This window comes from Chlorocebus sabaeus, chromosome 22, assembly GCF_047675955.1.
Source record: "Chlorocebus sabaeus isolate Y175 chromosome 22, mChlSab1.0.hap1, whole genome shotgun sequence".
Taxonomy (NCBI): Eukaryota; Metazoa; Chordata; class Mammalia; order Primates; family Cercopithecidae; genus Chlorocebus; species Chlorocebus sabaeus.
In genome coordinates this window covers 45,391,432-45,413,962 of record NC_132925.1, presented here as the reverse complement: position 1 = coordinate 45,413,962, position 22,531 = coordinate 45,391,432, and the positions used below count along the sequence as shown (strand labels likewise).

General features: G+C 43.9%; 1 protein-coding gene and 1 long non-coding RNA gene across 8 annotated transcripts in view; one reads left to right on the top strand and one right to left on the bottom strand.

The window, feature by feature from the left end:
* LOC103228142 (uncharacterized) overlaps positions 1-22,531 on the top strand; it is a 138,692-nt gene that overhangs the window by 4,962 nt on the left and 111,199 nt on the right. The window lies entirely within an intron of this gene.
* Positions 1,485-15,071, bottom strand: LOC140709824 (ropporin-1). Of its 3 annotated transcripts, none has more exons than XM_073009798.1 (7): positions 14,836-15,061; positions 14,300-14,429; positions 12,420-12,547; positions 8,859-8,976; positions 7,372-7,533; positions 2,474-2,649; positions 1,485-1,681 (listed from the first exon to the last, which is right to left on the bottom strand). In XM_073009798.1, exons 3-7 carry the CDS (start codon positions 12,533-12,535, stop codon positions 1,615-1,617), a joined length of 639 nt encoding a protein of 212 aa, XP_072865899.1. In that variant the 5' UTR covers positions 12,536-12,547; positions 14,300-14,429; positions 14,836-15,061; the 3' UTR covers positions 1,485-1,614. The 3 variants fall into 3 exon arrangements, with proteins under 3 accessions (XP_072865899.1, XP_072865900.1, XP_072865901.1); XM_073009799.1 differs by having other exon boundaries at positions 14,300-14,411; positions 14,836-15,043; XM_073009800.1 differs by lacking the exon at positions 14,300-14,429 and having other exon boundaries at positions 14,836-15,071.

The following is a 22,531-nucleotide window of genomic DNA, read 5'->3' as shown; positions in this document are numbered from 1 at the left end:
ATGTCTGTCTTCCTAAGTAGAATTTAATCTCTATAAAAGCAGGGACCTCATCTTGTTCAGAGCAGTATCCCCAATACCATTGTTGCACTGCCAATTGCTCATCTTTTGAGCCACCACTTGGTGTGCGTCATCTTCCTCCTCTCCTGCCCTGGTTCACTGGGGCAATGCTTGCTCTAAGCTATTGATATTGCTATGCCACAGCTGCTCACTAGGGACACAGTATCTACAGCACATCTGCCAAATCAACCTGCTTCTGCAGTCACCCCAAGGATGGAAAACAGCTTTGTGCTTTGCCCTCTACCTGGGCTATGCTGTATTAACAATATTACAAATACTGTATTAATGATTACAAATACTGTATTAATGATAATAGCCAACATTTATTAAGCACTTACCATGTGTAAGCCACTGTGTACAGTACTTTATAAATTTTCAAATTTTTCCTTACAATATGACCTTATGAAGTCAGTGCCATTATCTCTAAGAAACAATCTTAGATAAATTAAGTTGTTCAATGTCACTGGTGAGAAAGAATTTGAATCCAGATCTGTCTGACTCCAAACCTATGATGCCTTGTATATATTCTCAGTGCCTGTCTAGGTATGGTTTTCAACTTTGGTCATTTCCTATAAACTGAAACATGGTCAAACCTGAACAGAGACTTTCACACTTCAGAGGTGAGCCAATTGGCAAAGTCATTGGTCCAATGTGCTGAATTATGGAAGACTGGACAGACAAGCAAAGTTGTGTATCCATGATACTAGAGGGACTAAACCTCCAGACCAAGCTCAAAGGGCTAGTCCTGGATAATCCTGAGCCTTGGGCATTCTGGATTTCTCTAGTGGGTTCTGTGACATCTGTGTATGGTTTCAGAAAAATCCGTTGGCATTGACACTTTCTGGAATACTGTTAGTTCTTCTCAAGGCCATTTGCATGAAAGTGATTTATGTTCAGGTCTTATCTTAGTGTTAGACTGTGAGCTCCTTGAAGGCAGAATTTAGATGTTATTTGCATCTACTCAGAAGTCAGCATACTTCCTGGAATGTTGCCAGGTTTAGCAAAAACCAAAACAGAACATTTGTTGTTTGTCTGAAATTCAAATTTAACTGGGTGTTCTGTGTTTTTTCTGGCAACCCTATTCCTGGCACATAGCTAACCTCAATAAATACTGATGAGTGAGAGGATGAATGAATGACTAGCACAGTACCAACAAATGGAGAGAGAAACTGGTAAAAACTTCAATTGACCATATAAAAGACACTTATCTAAATTATGCCGAACAATCACAGAACAACAACACTGTGTCTGGTTAACGTACTACTTTTTAACGTCTGACAGTCTGGCTTTGACTGGAGATGCATTTTCTATCCATGCTTTGTCAGCCACTTTTACTCAGTGTCCACGTGGGAAGAATACTAATCTCCTGGTAATGAAGGTGTTTTGTTCCAACAATTTCACATCTTAATTCCGCACATTTCTGATTTCATATGTTTAATTGTTTATTAGTGTGTACCAGTTGTACAAGAAAATTGATTTTGGGTGGTATATGGGTTTCAATCATTCTGAAGTACAATCATCTCTGTATCTTCCTTTAAAATTGCCAAAATTGTGCTGTTACTCCAGCCAAACCCTGGGGTTTTGGGTAAAGTCATTCACCGTGATTAAACCATCAGGCCCAATTCTGTTTGGAAAAAGGTATATCTGCAGTTAGTTCACTGACAGTTAATTTAAGAAAGAAAATATACAGACAACTCATTTCACATTAATTCTGCTGTTGCTCCTTTTTCTCTTAACTTTGTTTTTCTGAGACAAGGTCTGGCTCTGTCGTCCACGCTGGAGTAAGTGATGCAATCTCAGCTCACTGCAACCTCAAGCCATCCTCCCAATTAACTGATACAGACACACACCACCATGCCCAGCTACTTTTTGTATTTTTAGTAAAGATGGGGTTTCACCATACTGCCCAGGCTGGTCTTGAACTCCTGAGTTCAAGCCATTCACCCACCCTAGGATTACATGTGTGAGCCACCATGCCCGGCCCTCTTTTCCTCTTAATCTTTGACTCCCTGCTCCTCCTCTCCTCCTCCTCCTCCACTTTGGTTCCACTGGTCATAGCTAAGCGTGAGTCAGAGTTACTGGGGGGCTTATAAAGACACAGATTCCTGGGCTCCACCCCTAGAGTTTATGATTCCATAGGTCCAGGGTGTAGCCTGAGATTCTGCATTTCTAACATGTTCTCAGGTGCTGCTGCCACCGCTACCACTACTCTCAGTAGCACTCAAAGAATTGTTGTCCTATATCATTCTTTTCCTTCCTCTTCTCCTTCCCTTTCCCCTTTTCTTTCAGATCCATATTTCATGTCCTCGCTTTTCTGTTCCCAGAGCAGCATAATACAATAATCTCCCTCTGTCTTGGCCCCATAGATTTGTTTTCCTGGTATTCTTTCACCTCCAATGTGTAAAAGTTAACTTACACTTCCTGTTCAATGTAGTTTAGCATCCTGCTGACGTGTGATGCAGAGATCTCCCCATCCACTTCGGCAATATACGTGTAGAGAAACTGGAAGGTGCTGAACGGGATCCGAGGCAACCCACCATTATGGTCACATGATAAGACCTCACACACTATCTTGAGAGTTTTGGTAATAGTCTATAAAAGTTACATAAAATGAGGAGAAAGTTACTCTTCCAGGCAATATTCCTGAGATCCATTTAGATAGAAGAAAGAAAACAAAACTATTCCTCTATAAAATGAAGTGCGAACAATTTAAGATTCTAGAAAGCTTGAAATTTTTACATTCAAATGTCACTAATTCATTCTAAAAAATATTAAGTATTGGGTATCTTTATTTTTTTCTTTCTTTGTTGGAAGACTACTCAAGGAATTAAATTTATAAATTCCTAAATACTTTTAAGATATTTGTTACTTTAGTCTGAATAACCTCACTAAAGGAGGGAAGTTGATTTGCATTCTATATAATTAGAATTATTTCTTATTACCCTCCAGTCATATCTCTAAAGGGCTGAGATAAATGGTCTAGCCTATATACTCCAGCAAGATACTATATACTTCAGCAAGACACAGTAGAGAAGGTAAGAGAAGGGTAATTTCCCCAGGAAAATAGAGTCCCAAGAAGATACTGGAAAAATGGTCTTGAACATCAAGCTAAACTTTCCTCTAAAGCATCTGGGCCCATCTAAATAGAATCACCTAGTGCTTTATTTAATATTATGTAATACTAACCCTTATATTGCTGAGGAAATATTGGTTGACAATGAGTGCCAGGAATTTTAATAGAAGGGTTACTACAGAAGCAAACCCTCCTTACAGTGAAACTTGAACATTAAAGGAGCATGCTCAGAACTAATCTCATGTCGTTAAATAAACCCACCCTTTGAATAAATGATACAAGCGAAAGAGTTGTGAAATGAAGGTCGGCATACAGATCTTGGTGGTTTACTGAAACTGATGATGTACAGATCATCCTGACACACCCTTCCAGGGATCAGTGAATGATCAGTCCTGAGTGGTGGCTTACGGGGAGTGAAAAAGCAGCTGCTGTATCTTCCCACATGATTAGTAGAGGAGACTTGTCCTGCCTTAGCAGTTGATGTTTGCTGTTCTCCTCTCATCCTCTCCCAGAACAGAATGATTGCCTAGATGGGGCTTCTCTAACTGTGGTGTGTGTTACCCAGGAGTGTAATCTGTGTCAGGAGGTACTGAGGTACTGAGGATATGAATAAACTCTTCCTTGAGTGATTGTGTGACTTGATGGCAAGTAATTTAAACATAATTTATAATAAGTATTAATTTTAATTGAGTTAATATTTAAAATTTGTTTCTTTACATTTAATAAGCATTGTTATTTTATGAAACAAAATTTTCAATAAACCACACGATGTCAAAAACAACTGAGTTTGAGGCAGGCCACCTTCCTTTCCTCTCCCCTGCCCCTGGGGATCCTCTCATGGAAATCGCTGTGAAACACTGCATCTTCTAGGCACTTCCACTTAATTCAGAGCAGGTGGGAGGGCAGGCATGGGCTAACTAGTATACATGAGGCTGTCTGGGAGGATGGTAAGTCATGCATGTGAGTGAGAGAATGGTTTGGGGTAGATTTCCAAGCACACGCTGAACTTTATAATTTCCACCCACAGCTCACCCGTTTCTGTAAAAAAGCAAACAAGCAAACAAAAACAACCCTCTGTGCCCCTAATGCTTTGTTCTGTTGCCCTCTCCCGTGGGGTGCTGGTATGGGCTGAATTGTTCCCCTAAAATTCATATGTCGAAGCCTTAACCCCAGAACTGGAGAATGTGATTGTATTTGAACATACAACCTTCAAAAAGATAAGTTAAAATGAAGTCAGTAGGGTGTCTCTATAAGAACAGGAGTTAGGACATAAAGAGAGAGCCACCAGACATGCAGGCACAGAGGGACACAGTTCGAGAAGCTGGGCATTTTTAAGAGAAGGAGAAACACCTCAGAACAAAGCAATCCTGCTGACAGCTTGTTCCCAGAACCTCTGTCCTCCAGAACTGAGAGACAACAAATTTCTGTTGTTCAAGCCACCAAGTCATGGCAGCCCTAACAAACTAACATAGGGGCTTTCAGCCCTACGCATCATCTTTTATTGATTATTCAAACAACAAACCTTCAAATTCTATGGCCTCGTAAGATTTTAAAACATTTTTAAAGATTTAATAAATGGATGAGTGGATAAATAACTCTTTGGACTGGAGCTATTTGGTAAACTGACATAAATCTAAAGTAAACAGATCTTCATTCTCTTGCACAATATTTTTTTGGGGATCCATTTCACAGAGGTAGTCTTTAAACATCTTGCAAGCTTCATTTTCAAAGTCAGAGGTGAAAGCCTTGAAATGTGAATTATTTGCTTTTTAAAAAGTCATTCTTTCCAGTGAACATGATTATTTTCTACATACGTGATCTCTTACTTTTTTAATAATCAGTTCAGTGGAACAGGAGGTGGCATAGGCCAGTCCAGAAGAAGGAGTGCTGAAGGGAGGAGGAATGCAGGTCTGCATGCCATCGCATTCTGAATAATGTGTATTAGACGCAGAGAGCTCAAGATGGAGTAAATGTACCTGTTACCTACTGGAGTAAAAATTCCTGTTACTAGACTCTTCTACAAGGAACAAACTGGCTTTTCTGAATGGCATAGAGAATCCTGTCTTACTGTTGAATTGGCAAAGGAAAGAAAAATTCTGGGCTTGCCTCTAAGGATATATGAATTAACTAGGATGCAAGGTCTCCACCAGATGGTGACCCCTGACTTAGTCTCAGCTATAACAAAATACCTTAGACTGGGTAATTTATAAACAACATAAATTTATTGCTGACAGTTTTGGAGTCTGGGAAGTCCAAGACCAAAGGGTCAGCAGATTTTCTCTCTGGTGAGGGCCTGTTCCTCATGAATGATGCCTTCTATGTGTCCTCACTTGGTGGAGGGGGCAACTTTTATAAGGGCACTAATCCCATTCATGAGGGCTCCACCCTCGTGACCCAATCAACTCCCAGAGGCCCTACTTTTAAGGCCATCACCTTGGAAGTTGAGATTTCAATTTATGAATTTTGGGAGGACACAAACATTCACACCATACCACTAGCCCCACATTTAAGATCCCAGAAACAGTCCAGCATGATAGAAATGAATATAAGGGTATTGATTACTGGTTTCATAGGGTACCCCTTATTTACAGACTTAACCTCCAGGCTGACTTTACCTCTAGGGGTTCTTTGACATGGGTATGATGAGGAGCAAAGTCAGATATGTCAAGGCCTCTTAGAACTGGAGGAGCTCACTGTTTTTCAGAGGTAGGCCTGAGGGTGTCTCAGAGGAAGCAGAGAAGTGGGGATAGAATCACAGGATGTCAGAGGTAGATGAACCTCATGGAACACTGAATCCCACCTCCTTGTTTTAGAAGGGAAGTAGAAAGATCCAATTCACCTCATAGTTTCCCCTCTCCAGTTTGGAAGGCAGGTACATCAGAGGAAACTTAGCATCTACACAGTGGGCTAAGTAGAGGGAGGGTTGGAATTTGACTTTCCAAAGTCACTCTTTGTTACTCTGAGGTATGGGGATAAGGGAAGGCCTCAGACACATCACACACTGGTGAGGGGCTGTGAAGTAGACCACCAGAGCCAGGGAGCAGATAGGACACCCTGGCAAAGACTCAAAGAGGCCCTCAATACCATTGAGAACTGAAATGAGCCAGTGGGGGAGGCATCGTCAGCCTTTCACCAGTCTGGGAGAGACATGACCAAAAACTTAAGCTGCAAGCAGCTAGCGACTAGACAGACAGGCATTGCCATGGAGACCAGAGATGCCAGAGAAGACTGAGGGCTGTGGGAAATGACTACTCTGTGGTCCTAGAGTCACCTCTTTCCATCTAAATTCAACTGCCATCTTGGAGAAGACAGCGTGGTGAGGAAAAACCTGAGATACTGGGAGATTTACCGTTAGGCTGTTTCAGTTACTGCATCAGACTAAAATTTCAGGATTGGATTGAATTTATTTATTATTTGACCCTTTGTGGGTGGGGTAGACCAACAAGATCATAATTAACTGCAGATAAAATTTTAAAGACACATTTTTCCCATATAAATGCTGTAATTTTCAAACTTGTATGTATCTCAGGGATTCTTTCAAAAAACCATGTTTTTGATTCATTTTAAGTTATTTTAACAATGTTTAACAATGTAAGTCCACATATAAGATACCCAAGCTTTAGATATCTATACATATAAACTGCTTTCAGCATCTTTGGCTTCAAAATAGTAAAATTGCTCTTCCAATATCAAACAAGTCAAATTTGGAAAAGGCATAAATCTGTATGAACATCCTGCATCCATGGAAGTGTCATGACTAAATTCAGAAATAGCCTCATCTCTCTTTTTTTTTTTGCTTTCTTGTGTCTGAGTTTCGCATCCAATTCTGTTTCTTGCATAGTTTTCTATAAGATTGTACCCCCTTTAAAAAGTGTCTATTGATATATATTCTAGGGGTCTGGAAGTCTTTTTCTGCAGCTGGCTCTTGGCTGTCTCTGGGAATGTGAATGGAGGGAGTGGAGTGAAAATAAATCTGAGGGCAATATTCATAAATAATCCAAGAGCTACACTGTAGTCAGCTCTCCCCAGAGCCTGACGATGGTGTCTCCCTCTGCCCCTCCCAGCCCCTGCCTCTGCCTGACTAGCACAGAAATGACCTTGCTTTAGAGAGGAGAAGCCCAAGGCGAGAAGAGGCATGTTTATCATCAGCCCTGGAGAGCTGACCACGTGTATAGATCCACTGCCCTTCCAGGCCCGGAGGGAGATTGCCCCTCAGGAACCAAACAGTCAAGCTAACTTACAACTCCCAGAGCGCTGCAAGCAAGGGCTAAAAACTTCAGCCACTCGATCTCCTCCGTGAAGCGACCTACGTTCATCACACTATTAAACAGATCTGCTGGAAGATTCACCACTTTCCACATCTGGGCTAGCTCCTCTGCATGGACGATCAGTCTCCCAGCAACCTGCAGGGCAGGGGACAGACACAACACAGAGATGTGGAAGAAGTTGAGACAAGGCCCTGAGAAACACCCCGCCCCCAGGCCAGGTCCACATCTCCCAGCACATGGCAAGGGGCGGGAGGGGGTATTAGGAAGGTACAAGATGGCTCTGTGTGGCCATTACCTTCGCAAATCCTAGTGAAGAGCATGCTGAAATATAATTTATTAATTGTTAAACTTTAGGTGTCAGAATTATGCAAAAGATATACATTCATATTACATTTTAATTTCTGGTGACAATAGCTTTTATCTGCTATTGTATTCCTAAATTTTTTTATTCCTTATATGACAGAACAGCCTGAAAACAAAACCAGGGGGTAGATGGCTTACCTCAGACCACTAATTAATGGTAAAATTAGAACAAGACATAGTTCTCTTTCTTCCAGACTGCACTGAGTTCTTAGCTCTAGACCTCAAGCGCATCCCTCATGCCTTCCCCGGAATGATGTGGGGTATGTGGCTGACCCACGGGGATTTGGTCTGGACGCCTAATGTTGCTTGATCCCAGGTACGTTAGAGCTCTGTCATGTTCACTGCACAAGGTACTTGGTGGATAAAAGGAGGAAAGGTGACTGGTTGTTGGCCACCAATGCAACAAGAGCACAGATGCCCCTGATGAAGTGCTCCACCACCTTTCCTGACCCTCTGATTCCAGTGAAATGCTAAGCCTCTGGGACCAAGGTAGTTAGCCGCACCAGTCCTAAATCACCCCTAACCTCTCTGTCCTGGATCATAAAGCAGGGTATGGTGGTGCTCAACCGTATTTCCTGGGAATTGGCCAAACCACAAACTTTCTCCAACCGGACCCTCCTCATGCATTCATTCTCCAGGCAGCTCCCAGGATGATGTGGCTGTGAAGAGGCTCACAGCCTCTCCCTAAAAGCTAAAAGCTATGTCTGGACCTGGAATAGCTGGGGAGCTGAAATATGCCCTTCCCCAAACTGTGATTGGCATCATATTATGGTCTTGATCAGTAAGGGAGATACTGTCGAGTGACTGAGGGCCTGCACTTTTCTGGAGAGACGAGATTAGCATTGCATTGAACCCCTGTACATTCTGCCAACTTCAAGGAAATCTGGGATGACCCCACCAATGACTCAGCCTACAGCCTATTTCAAAATTATTCCCATTTCCCCAAGGGAAGATTTACTTTCAGCCCACGGTTTAGTGTATTTTAAGGTGGTGCTAAGTGGTCAGCTGACTGGCAAGAGAACAGAGGGCTTTCATCTGTACCCACCCAGCCTCAACACTGTGCTACATTCCCCTCAATGCTGCAGCAGGGCCCTTACCTGAGAATGCAGGACCTTTAACAGCTCAGGTGTTAGCTCTGTCCAGTTACACAAAGCAGCTTGCTCAGACCGCTCTCTCACCGGAGGCGTCTCTCCACGGGACAGGGCCTCAAAATAACTACAAGAAAAAAGTCAGAGAGTAGGAGGAGCATCCTATATCCAGTGGCCTCTGGCTGTTCTAGCAATCCTTCCCCCTTTTTCTGAGGGAAGGAGGTAGAGAAAGGAACCTTTGTGAAGTGGCTTCTATGTGTCATTGTGTTTAGTTCACTTACATATGGGAAAAGCCTGAATGTGTTACTCTCCACTTAGGGCACAGAGAATGCTTAGAGAATACAAAGCTTTGTTCTTCTCTAAGGATGAGGAAGAACCAAGAAAAGTTTGGGTATGCAATTCCCTGGAGCATATCGGGTTCAGGGTTTTTTTTTTTTTTTTTATCTCTGAATGTTTTATACATACAGATATATATTACATATGTATATACAATCTTGTATACATATGTATTATGTGCATATATGTATTACATATGTGTATATAATCTTGGGAAGAGAATTTGGGAGAGAACTAAAAAGTATTGTGTGTAAAAAAGGGGAAGACAGCACAGGAATGGTGACTAGGGCCTGTAATCTGGCGACTCCAGAGGCTAAGGCTGGAAGAGCACTTGAGCCCAGGAGTTTGAGGCTGCAGTGAACTATAATTGTGCCACCACACTCCAGACTGGGTTACAGAGTGAGACCCCCATCTCTGAAGAAACAAAAAAGGAGGGAAGGGGAAGAGATGGAAGTGTCCTAGGGGTGAATCAGGAAGGGTTTCTGGCCGGAGGGAGTGAGGCTTGGGGCTTCAAGAGGGAAGGGAGAGAGGGTTGTCAGGGCACCGTGTAAGGCTCAGGAGAGAAGACAAGCCAAAGAAGGTGTGAGACAATCTGAAGCTATATGGTGACTGTGAAATAAAACTGTTTCTCCATCTTCCCTCAAAATTTTCAGTAAAATCTGCCTGCTCCTCAATATTTTGTGGAGTGGACTTTGTTTTGGGGCATTGTGGAACAAGTACTGAGTTCTGTTTCAGGATTGGCATAAGATGAAAAGAGGCTGCCTGCAGCAGGGAACAGACATGAGCCGCTGACATGTGGGTCACCAATGCTGTATGGCAGCGTCTGTCTCCATCAAAGGCTAGTTATTGATGATCCATGAGCCACAAATTTCTGTCCCTCCCTGCTTTTTTCCCTCCATTACTTCCTCCAGATCCAGGTAGTATATAAATAAATATAGAGGAAATTTAGTAAAAGTCCATTTTAGGGTCAAGCCATACAAATGGGCTAACCATTGCCTGTCTCTGAGCCACATAGCAAGACAGAACTAAAGCTACATGGACTAAAGCAGTAACTGCCAGTCACCCCTTGGAGGTCATCAGCAGGAAGGGCAGAAGAAATACATCAAGGCCACATTTAACAACGTGCATGAGAAATCTCTGCACACAGATCAGTGTTGGAGTGGGGTGTGGGTGCAATGTGACAACAGGAGCGGGGTGTGGCCTCAGGCTTTATAACCAGACTTGGGTGGTATAAATGGGAGGGACAGAGACACACAGCACCTCATTCTACAGAAGTGCTGCCCAGGTAGAGTAACACTCAGCACCAACATCTCTGGACTTCTTGTGGAATTGGTTAGACAACATGGAAATAAAGCTGTAATCATGGATTTCGTTCTTTGGGTTATTGAGCTTCATTTGCAAGTGACCAGGTCCATGGTTATACACATAGATTGCAAATTTGTGTTGTAACACATGCCTACCAGAGGACAAATAAGTACATGTCCTGCCAATGCCTGGTAAGAGGTTTCTTCACTGACAGCATATATGTAGGGAAATTCTTACTTGCAATGGATTAAATACGTATTTTGTCTTGGAAATACTTCGTAGAGTTTTATTATCTAAAATGGTACAGGTTTTAAGTAAGTCACATACAACCATCTGAGCGGTGCTTTTCACGTCTGGATAGAAAGGACGGGGCTCTTAGGTCATGCCCTCCTTTTTCATTGTGGTTAAACTACAAACTAAGTTTTCATGGATGTCTAAAAAATTATAGCACGTGATACAATATGAGAGCCAGCAGGCTGCAATAGTGAATGCCTTCTTCCATAAATCTCAGGGACGATATTAAGCAATGTCATTTTGCTTATTATAAAACAGCAGCACAAGGACAGTAAGATGGGTTTGAAACTAACATATAAGATAAAGTCTGTCTATCTGACTATGCCAAAATAAATTAGTCTTCTGATGCTAAAGTTCAATCTTAGAGGCAATATATAAAATTTAGAATAGAAAACCAAACAGGGCTCATTACTAGGCGCCATTTATGTTTCTTTTTACGAGCACCCCGGCCTATTTTCCTTCCAGTTGTAAAAGCTGCATCCTAATCCAGCCCGGGAGCACAGCACTGGCCCAGAGACTCCGAAAGGCCCCTCTTAGATGACATTTTGTGTCTTCTCAAAGGTGTCCACACTCTCCCCACCATCTGCGCAGTACACCCGCTCACAACCTCAGGCTGAGGACATCTTCCCTTCCCCCACTCACTGGCTTTCTCTCAACAGCCTCTCTCACTCTCCCCTTCCTACTGAGACCCTCCTAAGCAGGGAATCATAAAACAGTAAAAATAGCCTGAAAATGGTCCGACAGGTCTAGTTATCCTCCAGCTCCTGTCTCAAGTCCTGATTCCCCAGTTTCAAGCAGGCAAGTTTAAAGGAGCAATTTCATAGCTGAGAGGCTTTCTGTGCAAAGCTGCTTCAATCCCGGCCCGTAGCGATTGTTGTGTAAGCTCCATCTACTGAGCAGCCTCTGGAGGTCTCTCCTGAAAGAAGGCCCGCGTGTTTGAGGCACACTGTTTTCAGCCATGCCTGAGGACCCATCACTCTGCTTGGCCTTTCTCCAGAATGCAATGGGTACTGTGCGGACATCTTTATGTTGGCAGAACAAATCAGTTCAGAGAAACACTAAAGAAAATAACAATTTCCTCAAAGACAAGATACAAAGCGTCTTTGGCTGGGTCCAAGTAAGAGTTTTAACACGGGGGAGGAAGTGTCTCCTTAAAGGGGTGAACTAGCTGGACTGGTCCCACCCCATCCACCCAGGGCGGTCGCGTCCCTCCCCCGGCTGCACTGCTGCCATCTAGTGGTGAGACAGGAGAACGAAGAAAGGCAGATTAAGCCTCGGAGATTCCCAGCCCTTCTTTCCACCCGGACTGGGGAGGAGTGCAGGGAGGAGGTGGGTGTGCATACGCTGGTGTGACGCGGTCTCTTAACTCTTGCTGCTTGCCCCAGGACACGGTCTATTGACCTGGCGTCCTACTGCTCAATCTGGCTCGCTTAGGGGAGGCAACCTATCCTCACCCAGCTAGATGTAATATTTATGTGTGGATTTTAAAGCATCAAAGCAATGCAAGAGCTAAAACAAAGACGATGCCAGTTAGAACCGACCCCCTGACTGCAGCCATGGCAACCTCCGCGGTTTTCCAGGACCCTCTCTCCCCTCCCGTCCTCCAAGAGGTGACGGCGATAAAGGAGCACATACTCGGCCCCCCACTGGATGAGGTCCTGCGGCTGCGCCCGAATGGCGGCTTTGGCAAACTCCTTCAGCATCTTCGGCAGCTCCGGCGGGATGCATGTTGGCTTATCTGTCTGAGCCATTGATTGGTTGACCTATTCTCAGGAGAAAAAAATACATAAGATGAAAACTTGGACTCATACGATGAGAGCAATCCTGGGCAGGAGGTCACCCAGCCTCTGTTTGACACTCAGTTTTGGAGACTCCGAAAGACAAATGCATTCTATGGTTACACAACGCCACGGTTAGAAAGCCGTCTGCTAATCCCTTCTTTTTGTTGTAAATAGTTATATCCTTTACATAAAAATTACACAGCCCTGTTTATTTAAAAAGTGGAGGTCAAGAAAAAAATCACTAATGATATCACCCCAAAATATTGGATGTCTCCTTCCAGAATTTGTCAGTATAAATATATATGTTTGTAAATTTTAAAAATGAGATTATACAAAACAGTTTATTTACTCAAAAGTAGATCATGAACATCGTTGCATGTCGTCTAGCTCTTATTAGCTGGGTAAGAATTGTAGCAAAATTTACTCTGAACCCTCTGTGAATTGACATTAGGTTATTTCCACATAAAAACAGTCATTAAACAGCCATTTGATGAGAGTCTCTATAGCTGCATGTTCTTTTCAACTCTAATTGTCAGGCGGAAAACTAGTACATTTTCTCTCAAAAAGTTCCAGGACAAATTGAAACAAAACATGAAAATCCATAAAGTGTATACAATTACATCCACAAATAAACAGATCAAAAGATTTTTGTCTGCTTTTAGTAGAAAAAGGGACAGACTAGATATGCTAAAAAGCTGTCCCTCTTCAGAACACCTATAGGCCAGACAAATCTCAGTACAAGCCTTTCACATTGCCTTGCTGGGCTTGCAGTGAAGTGAGAGAAATCTTCCAGTGGCCAATGAGGTGAGTAAAGTGGAACTCGCAGTGCTGAGCAAATGAAGATACTAGGGCTCATCTGGGCAAATGTAGATGGCAGGAACTTGAAGTTTTGAGATAAATGGCCAGGGAGGGTGGGTAGAGACCAAGGATTGGGCTCACAAAAGGCAAATGTCTGGACTAAAGGACTCCCCTTCTGACCTAAACTTGAGACCCACCCAGCGACTACACCCTCAGCGTAAGAAGGTGTGGCTGAAATATCTGCCTACAGGCGGGGGTAAGCAGCAAAGAAACCTGCCTGCATTGCTGCTTCTAGTCAGGAGAGACACAGTCCCCCAGGAGTTTGTAGCCACGGACTAGTTCTAAGTTTTCAATGTATACCAGCACCAGCATGGCTGGGAAATTCCAAGACAAGAAACTAAAGTGGTCTTAGGTTGGTGGGACTTCATGACCTTTTACTTTATTTATATGCTTTTATTTGGAGGAAAAGGATGATAAAATAATGATTAATTTTAGACTTAAATTTAAAAACACAAAAAAGCAAACAAAACATGCCTCCCAATATGAAATGGCAGCCCAACATATATTTGCCAAGTGCTGAAGAATGTTGGTCTTAATATAGACTATAGTCTTGTTTCTGGAATCTCTCACTTGGTTTTATTGGTATGGGCTAAACAGGGCTTCCGTTTCATAAATGAAAGTCTCCAGTTACATGAATGAAAGGCTCCAGGTCAGAATCTCAGAGGGTTTCTGTGAGCAACTTGGAACCAAGCACAGGCAACTGCACATCCCTGTTTGGGTTTGGAATTGGAGGTGGTGGGTTTGGAATGTGGTTACTCTTGTTTGGAATGCATTCTCCTCCTCTTAACAGGTTAATTCTTCCTTTGGAAGTCTGCTCAACCTTCCCAGACCACCCTGTCAGTTCCATTGTACATACCCTTTCAGAGCATCACTTACCTATCGTTGCTGTGATTCTTTGAGTAACATGTGCCTCTCCCAGTAAACTCCACGGCAGGGCTGGTCAGTTTTTGCTCACCACACCATCCCAGTGCCTACCCAGTGCCTGGAACTTAGTGTTCAATAGTTACTAGTAAAAATGAACGCATGATAGCAGTCTGTGAGGTGCTAGGTGTAAAAGAATGAGTGATAGCAGTCTGTGAAGTGCTAGGTATGCCCATTGGTCCACCTGACAATTCTCCCAAAGTTATTTTTATATCCCTGTTGCTGATGGAAAAGCAGAGGTGTGGCTCCTCCGTGGAGGGCTCTGATTCCAGACTCTTGAGTCTCTCTATCACTGTCCTCCGGGTAAGAAACCGTATAATAGTATTCTGGCTACAAAATACGCACACAAATTGGCCAGAAAGCCATAATCCCCCACGGTCACGTTCTCTTGAAGATCTTGCCTTCCCCTTGCTCTGTGAACAAGGAGAGGCTCAGAAGCCAGGGGGCGCTCAGAGCCCTGCCCTCCCTCCACTTCCCCTCGGGGTGGCTACCTCAGGCTCGCTCCCAAACTGGCTGTCTGGCCTGAGGCGAGAGGTGTGGGGAGAGACCCAGTGCCTCACACCCTTCTTCTCAAGAAGAGCAGTAGAACCTCGGCGGGGAGGGCAGCAGCGGCCAGGGGTGACAGCAGCGGCGGGGCACGACCGCCGTTAGCGTTAGACGTTAGCGCTCCGCCTTCGCGTGGCAAACCCTGCGCGGGCTCCGCTGCCAGGTCACCCGGGGTAGGGCCGGGCGCGACGTCACAGAGCCGCCCCGCCCCTCCTGCAGCGGCGGGTTCCCAGGGTCCCGCTAGGGTGCTGCTGGGGGAAGCTGAAAGCTGCTTTTGGCTTTGCTGGTAGTGGAAGGACCAGACGGCCTGGAGGGTTAAGGACAGGGCTGGGGGCGTTAGGAAACCCGGGCTGGGGGCGTTGGGGATGGGGCGGAATGTGTAGCCATTGACCGTGCGCTTTTGTAGGTGAGAGAGCAGAAGTGGAACTTGATCTTTTGGCTTGTGGACAGGTGAGAAGTCCTGGGGAATCATAGTAACAACACTTCTTACAATGCTTTTGGTGCCAGGAATTGTTCTAAGTACATTACACACATGTACTCATTTCATCCTTACTGTCACCCCATGAGGCAAGTACTATTGTTATCCCCATTTTTACAGATGAGGGAACTGAGCCCAGAAAGGTTAAACTTGTCCAAGATGTCAGCAAGTGATAGAGGCAGGATTTGAACCTGGGTTGCATGGTCCCAGATACCTCACTCTTGACCCTATAATGCTAAGAAAGGGGGATGGAGTGGATAGGAACAGAGCCTGAGATGCCTGGGGACAACAGGGAAAGATAGACAATCTTTACTGGATAGAATGTGGTCACTGTGCCAGGGCACTTTTACAAACATGATGACATCAAAGTCTCACGGTAAACTCTGAAGGTAGATATTACCTTCGCTTTGGAAGTAAAAAACAGGCTCAAGGCTTCAAGTAATTTTGCTTGTGATCAAACAGCTGGCAGTAGGGCCCAGCGCCCAGCTTGACTCCAGGTCTTCTGATTTCAAGACTGTTTTTTTTGTTTTGTTTTGTTTTGCTTTGCTTTGTTTTGAGACAGGATCTCTCTCTGTTGCCCAGGCTGGAGTGCAATGGGGTGATCGTGACTCACTGCAGCCTTAATCTCCTAGGTCTAAGCAATCCTCCCACCTCAGCCTCCCAGGTAGCTGAGACTACAGGTGCGTGCCACCACACTAGGCTAATTTTTATATTTTTATAAATGAGGTTTTGCCATGTTGCCCAGGCTGGTCTTGAACCCCTGGGCTCAAGTGATCCACCGCCCCCCCTTGGTCTCCTAAAGCATTGGGATTACAGGTGTGAGCCACCGCACCTGGCCTCAAGACTGTTCTTTCTAAGCACCCAAGGAGGCAAGAAAAGCCCCATCTTTCTCTGCTACACCCCTTGTCACTTCACACCCATTTTAAAACTGTCCATTGCATCATCTAATCCTTCAGTCCATTTATACTACAGTGTGTATTAGTCTAAATAGATTAGTTCACCCAGGGCCTTCAAAGCTTTCTCTGGTTGTGAGATGAAAGCCTTTGTCTCTCCTTAAAGCGATTTTAAGCATCAGTGAACAAGTGGGGACACTAGATTTTTGAGTTATGCATGCAGAAAGCTTTTTGCAGCCTGTTGTCATCCATTTGTAAAGAGGCCACTCTGCTGGCATTTATCAAAATCCTGCAGGTCCTTGCACACCTGGAGAAACCTGGATGATCTGAGAATGGCCACTGCCCACAGGGCAAGATCTGGGGATGAAAGAAACCCAGTCACTGGCTATCACCTGCCTTTCTGAGGCCTCTGTGGAGGGGCTGCCAGGTGTTGGTATAGGCACCTGACCAACAGGATATGCCTTAGGATAGAAGGGGGAGGCTGGAGGCTTGAGGGCTGCAGGTGCATCTTCCAGGATAACAAGAATGCTCTGGTCACTGGGGTTTGTTCTGTACATGCACATGGGACAAAGGTGTGCCAATCGCTTCCTGCTTTCATGCAGAGTAAATAATGCTGACAGGAATGAATAATAATGATCTTTGTGCAGAAGAAGGGGTTTTTCAGACAAAGCACTAGCAGCTGGAGAGAAGATGAAATAGAATAGAATTTTAGTGTAGCAGGTTAAACACAAGGGAGGAATTTCATGGCACTGTCTGACTGAGGTGGTTTGATGTCTGTCTGTAGGAGGCCAGGCTGAGAGCATAGGTTAGATTATCCTTGATCTGCTGGTCAATAAATATAACAGGATACAGTCAGGAGAATATAATTTTACAGGGAAATGATAATAACACAATTCAGGAAAGTTGCTTTCTTCTAAAACAGAGGTAAGATTAGAGAGGGAGGAGCACATAGATGTTACTGGTAGTGGTCTAGCTCTTGGGGTGGATGGTGGGTTCATGGGTGTTTATTATGTTTCAGTAAAAATATCTCTTAAATATTACAATAAAATCTTTTGTTACATAAAATCTTTTATCAAGTAGGTTACATTGTTTTCTGCTCTTTTCTTGTACAAATGAATATTGACTACATCCTTTCTCATCATTTCCCTTTTTCTACTAGATAATTCCCGTCAACATAAAAACATGCTTCTCCCATCATTTTCCTCTTCAGCGTTGACCCTTTTCTCTGCTTCCCTTTATTGCCAAGTTCTTTAAAAGAGTTGCCCATTACCTGCCACCTCTAATTTTTCTCTTCTAAATTTCTTTTGAATCTACTTGAACCAGGCTTTCATCCCCATCACTCCACTGAAATGACTTGCGTCAAGGTCCCCAATGACATGCTGTTAAATCCAACATCATCTGTCAGCCTCGGCTCAACCTATCAGCAGCATTTGACCCTGCTGATCACTTTCACATGCTTGAAACCCTTTCTTTCCTTGGATTCCAGGACATCACACTCTTGGTTTTTCTCCTTCTTCATTGGCTGTTCTTTCTCAATCTCTTTTGCTTGTTCTTCCTCCTCTCCCTGATACTTTAATCTTGGAGTGCCCCAGGATTTACACTTGGACTTCTCTATCTACATGCACTCTCCTTTTGATCTCATCCAGTTTCATGTTTTGGATATTACATTTATGTCTTCAGCCCTAATCCTTCCCTAAACACCACATTAGAATATCCAAGTTTTTACTCTGCACCACTGGATGTCTAATAGGCTTCTCAGACTTAATACACCCCAACTGCACTCCAAGATTCCTCTCCAAACCACTTCCTCCAGGCTTCCTCATAGCAGAAAATAGTAACTGTAAATTCCAGTTGCTCAGGTTAAAAACCTTGGTATTATCCTTGGCTGCTTTTACTCTCACACCTTAAATCCAATCAGAGCAAATGCTATTGGCTGTATCTTCAAGTCATTCAGAATTGGAGCACTTCTCTCCACTTCCGTCACCTCATCTCTTACCTGGACCACTACAATGGCTTCCTAACCCATCTCCCTGTTTCTGCCCTTCCCTTCCAGTGGTCTGTTCTCATCACAGCCGCCTGATCAAATTACTGAAAACCTAAGACTAATCATGTCATTCCTCTGTTTAGAACCCTCAGTGGCTCCCACCTTATGCAAGTAAAAGTCAAAGTAACCCACAGGCCCTTAAACTCTCTGAACCCATCATTTTTTCTTTTCTCCTTCTTCACTTCCCTCCAGCCATGCTGGCCATCTTATTATCCCTCAGAAAGGCCAGACCCTCTCCTGCGTCAAGACTTGTGCACTTGCATTTCGTCTGCCTGGAACATGATTTCCTCAGGTATCCACATGGTTCACTCCTTAGCACCTTCGGTTTTGTATCCAAATGTGACCTTCTAAGGGAGTCTTATCTGAATCTTTTAAGTTGAACACCAATATCCCTTCCAACTTCTCCCTTGCTTTGCAATCAGTACATACTATGTATTTTTAAATTTTTGTTTTATTGATTTCTCTATATTTTTCCACTGGGATTGATTTCTCTATATATTTTTTGCATGGGATTCTGTTTTTTTAAATTACTGTTGTATTTTGGGAGCCTAGAACAGAACTGTGCACATAATGGGCACCATAAATATTTGTTTACTGAATTAAATTCTCCTTTTTTTTTCCTCTCCTTCCACCTTACTTCCCTTTCCTTCTTCTAAGAGGCCCTTCTGAAAAATGATACTTCAGTGTCCTTCAGCTTTGCATGTTCAGTATCTTAGGGACTAAAGTTCTATGTGGCCAAGTAACCACAGGTCTGGCACCAGAGAGTGGGATCCTGACTGCCTTCTCTACCATCTCAACCTTATAACAAATATCAACTGTCTCATACTAGCTATGAGCTCAGAAAGTCAGTTCTCCCTATCCTGTGTGGCTTATATTGTGGCCCACTTTCCTCAGATCTTAAGTATGCCATTTCATAGGAGGAAACGAGAGTGATCCTGTCCCACCTGCTGCTTGGATCATGGTGAAGCTGGGGCTGAGCAGTCATGATGGGTACATCACACTCGGGACCTTGGCTCAGGTTCAGCACAATTCTGGAATTTAGCTGTGGGGTGTGGTTGTTAGACTCCCCGTGCAGCTAATCTACCCTGTGTACATAAACTCCTTTCACATATACATTTGTTTTCTTTTGCTGCATTGCAAATTACCACATACTTAGCAGCTTAAAACAGCACAGATTTATGATCTGTTTCCACAGGGCAGAAGTCTGGGTAGATTAGCTTGGTCCTCCGCTAAGGGTCTTGCCCAGCTAAAATCCAAGTGTTGGCTAGGGCTGTGCTCTCACATGAGCCTTAGGGTCCTCTTCCATATTCATTGGTTGTTGACAAAATTCAGTTCCTTGGGGATGTAGGACTGAAGTCCCTGTTTCCTTGCTAGCTTTTGGCCAGGGATTGCTCTCAGCTCCTAGAAGGCACTCTCAGGTCATAATGCCATGGTCCTGGAATGGCAGTTTACAACACTGATGTTTGCTTTCTTCCAGGCCAGCAGAGGCATCTGTTGTTGTTTCTTTTGTCCGTTTTTTAATGCTCACCTGATTAGATCAGATCCACCCAGGATAATCTCCCTTTTGACTAACTCACAGTCAACTGATCAGGGACCTTAATTACATCTGAAAGTTCTCTTTTGCCACATAATATTAATCACGGGAATGATATCTCCTCATATTCACTAGTCTCACCCACACTTACAGGGATGATGGGATTATGCAGGGCACATACACCAGGGGGTGGAAATGTTGGAGGCCATCTTAGAATCCTGCCTACCACAATATGCCTCTTTGTGAGAGAAAATGATGAGAAGGTCCGTCATCTCTCTTCAGAGTTGGAACCATTGAGATGACAGGCACAGCTACTCATTGTGGTTCTGGATCCCCTCCTCTTCCTGCTATCTCTGTGTGTAGTCTTTTTCCAGAACCTAGGAGAGCAACACCTCCTATAACCCCTCAGTTATGAGAAACAAACCACAAAATTCCACATAAATGAAAATGTCTACCTAACCAGTCTACTTCTTTAAGGACTTGAGTGATTGGGGGGAAAAAAAGGAAAATTTTTACCACTGGGAAGTAGAGTGAGCTGTGTGGACGAGGTTCCTCCCTTCTTGACACCTGTGTCTTCTGTGGCTGCCCTGATTCTCCTTAGGACTGACCCAGCCTCAATGGCACATTTGCATACATTAGAAGGGGCAGACATAGCCCCTTGGGCATATGGCCTGACTAGTAGGTTAGGAGCTGAACTTCAGCCCACTCTTACACCTCAGAAAACTGCCTGGTTTTCCTGCCTCCAGAGCCTATTTCTATCCCACATTATTCATCTTCTAAATATCCACAACACTGCCTTGCTCCTCATCATCACCAAAAACAACAACAACAACACTTTAGTACTTGGTTTTCTATCTTCCCTTCATGAGAACTCCTGTCCTCCTATGGATACAAGTTTGCCAGCTAGTTCTCTGCCCAGATGACTCCAATCTACACCTACATTCTCAACCTCCCTGCTCAACTCAATCCTTTGTCCAAATGTCCTGGACCTCATTCAAACAAATTCACAAAGGGCACATCATCTTCCCCAAGGCCAGTCTCAGACATTCATAGTGCTGTCAGTGGAGACATCCTCCTCCCTCTTATCCCACTACAAACCTAAGAATCACCCTTAGCCACTCCCCTCTGCCTCTCCTCACACAGCCCATAAGCTTCTCACCTACAGGCCCTGTGCCTTTGTCCATTTCTTGCCAGTCTCACTGCTCCACGTTGATCTAAGCCCTTAGCATCTTACATTCACCCTGTGTTTCAATGGTTTTCTGATCATGATCTCCTCCGTTTCTTCTCCCAGTGGTTCTCAGCTTGGGGGTAGTTTTGCATCTCTAGGATATATTTGGCAATGTGTGATGACATTTTTGGTTATCACAACTGGGAGTGGGCTGTTGTTAGCATGCAGAGGGTAGGGGCCAGGGCTGCTGCTAAACATCATACAAAGGAGAGGACAGTCCCCCAAACAAATAATTATCCTACCCCAAATGTCAGTTGTGCTGGGATAAAGAAACTCTGACCTATGTCAATTCCTCTAAGTTTCCTGAATGTTCTTAAGAAAATTGCCTCCTCACTGGAAAAAAATTATTTCCCGTGTCTACTTCTGCTTAAGTTGATCTTCCCCTTCCTTTTCTATGCCAATATATCTTCCCTTTCTCTTAAGGCTTTGCTGGATAGCAAGCCCTCCGGCCTGTGTGCTGGGCTAGCCTCCATTTGTCCCACTAGGTCCACTCTGTAGTCTTCTCTAACCTGGTGTCTGCACCAGAATAGTATCTCCTGGGCTTCCTTGCTCTCTAGTAGCTGGTTGGATTTGGCCTATTGGAGGTATCAGCAGGTGATCAGACATTGGGTAGTTATTTCCCAGCTCCCAAACTGAGCTTCTTGCCTTGCCTCCATAGCCTCAGCTACTGTCTAGCACCCCATCTTCCATGGAACCAATTCTCATTGGCTCCAATAACATCATTTCCTGCCTTGCCCTTTCAGATCTAGGGGTGGTTATGGCTTCCACAATTGCTAGTCCCTAAGTTCACCACTGTGATTGATTCACTCAACTCTGCCCATTCTTCAGTAAATATTTCCTTAGTTAAACTCTCTCGAGTATGCATCTGCTTCCTGCTGGATCCTCAATGATGCTCAGTCACTTGAGGATTTTCTCTTCTCTTGGCTCTCATACAAAACTTACGGTTGGGACCACTCCTCTGTCATTCGGCATGTACGCCTTGATATTGCTGTGATCCACTTACATCTAGTATTTTCATGGTTTCTAACCATGTTGCAAACTCCTGTGGGTCAGGCTATTTAATACAACATTCCCACTCTCTTCACACAGTGTTGTGCTTAATCAATGTTTACCAGTGAAAATTATAACAAAATGCTGGATAAGGGACTCTAAGTAAAACTGGGGATTTCTCTACTGGCTTCCTTCCTTAAAACCTGTATTCCCTCCCTTCAAAGCCCCTTGCTGCGTTATGCTATGCCTGGTCTGCAGGGAGCAAATATTCTGTGTGCTCCCTATGTCTAAAGCCTGCTGCTGCATCGTGCCCAAACATGTGCTTCATAAATGCCTTTCTGTCCCACGATTCACTTCAATGAGTTTTTATTTAAATATTTAATGGTGTAAAAATGGTGTAAGTGCCTCCTTAGGGAATCCTGGTAAAGTACAGGGATGTAATCAAATGGTTTGCAAATTGTACTTATTTATTTA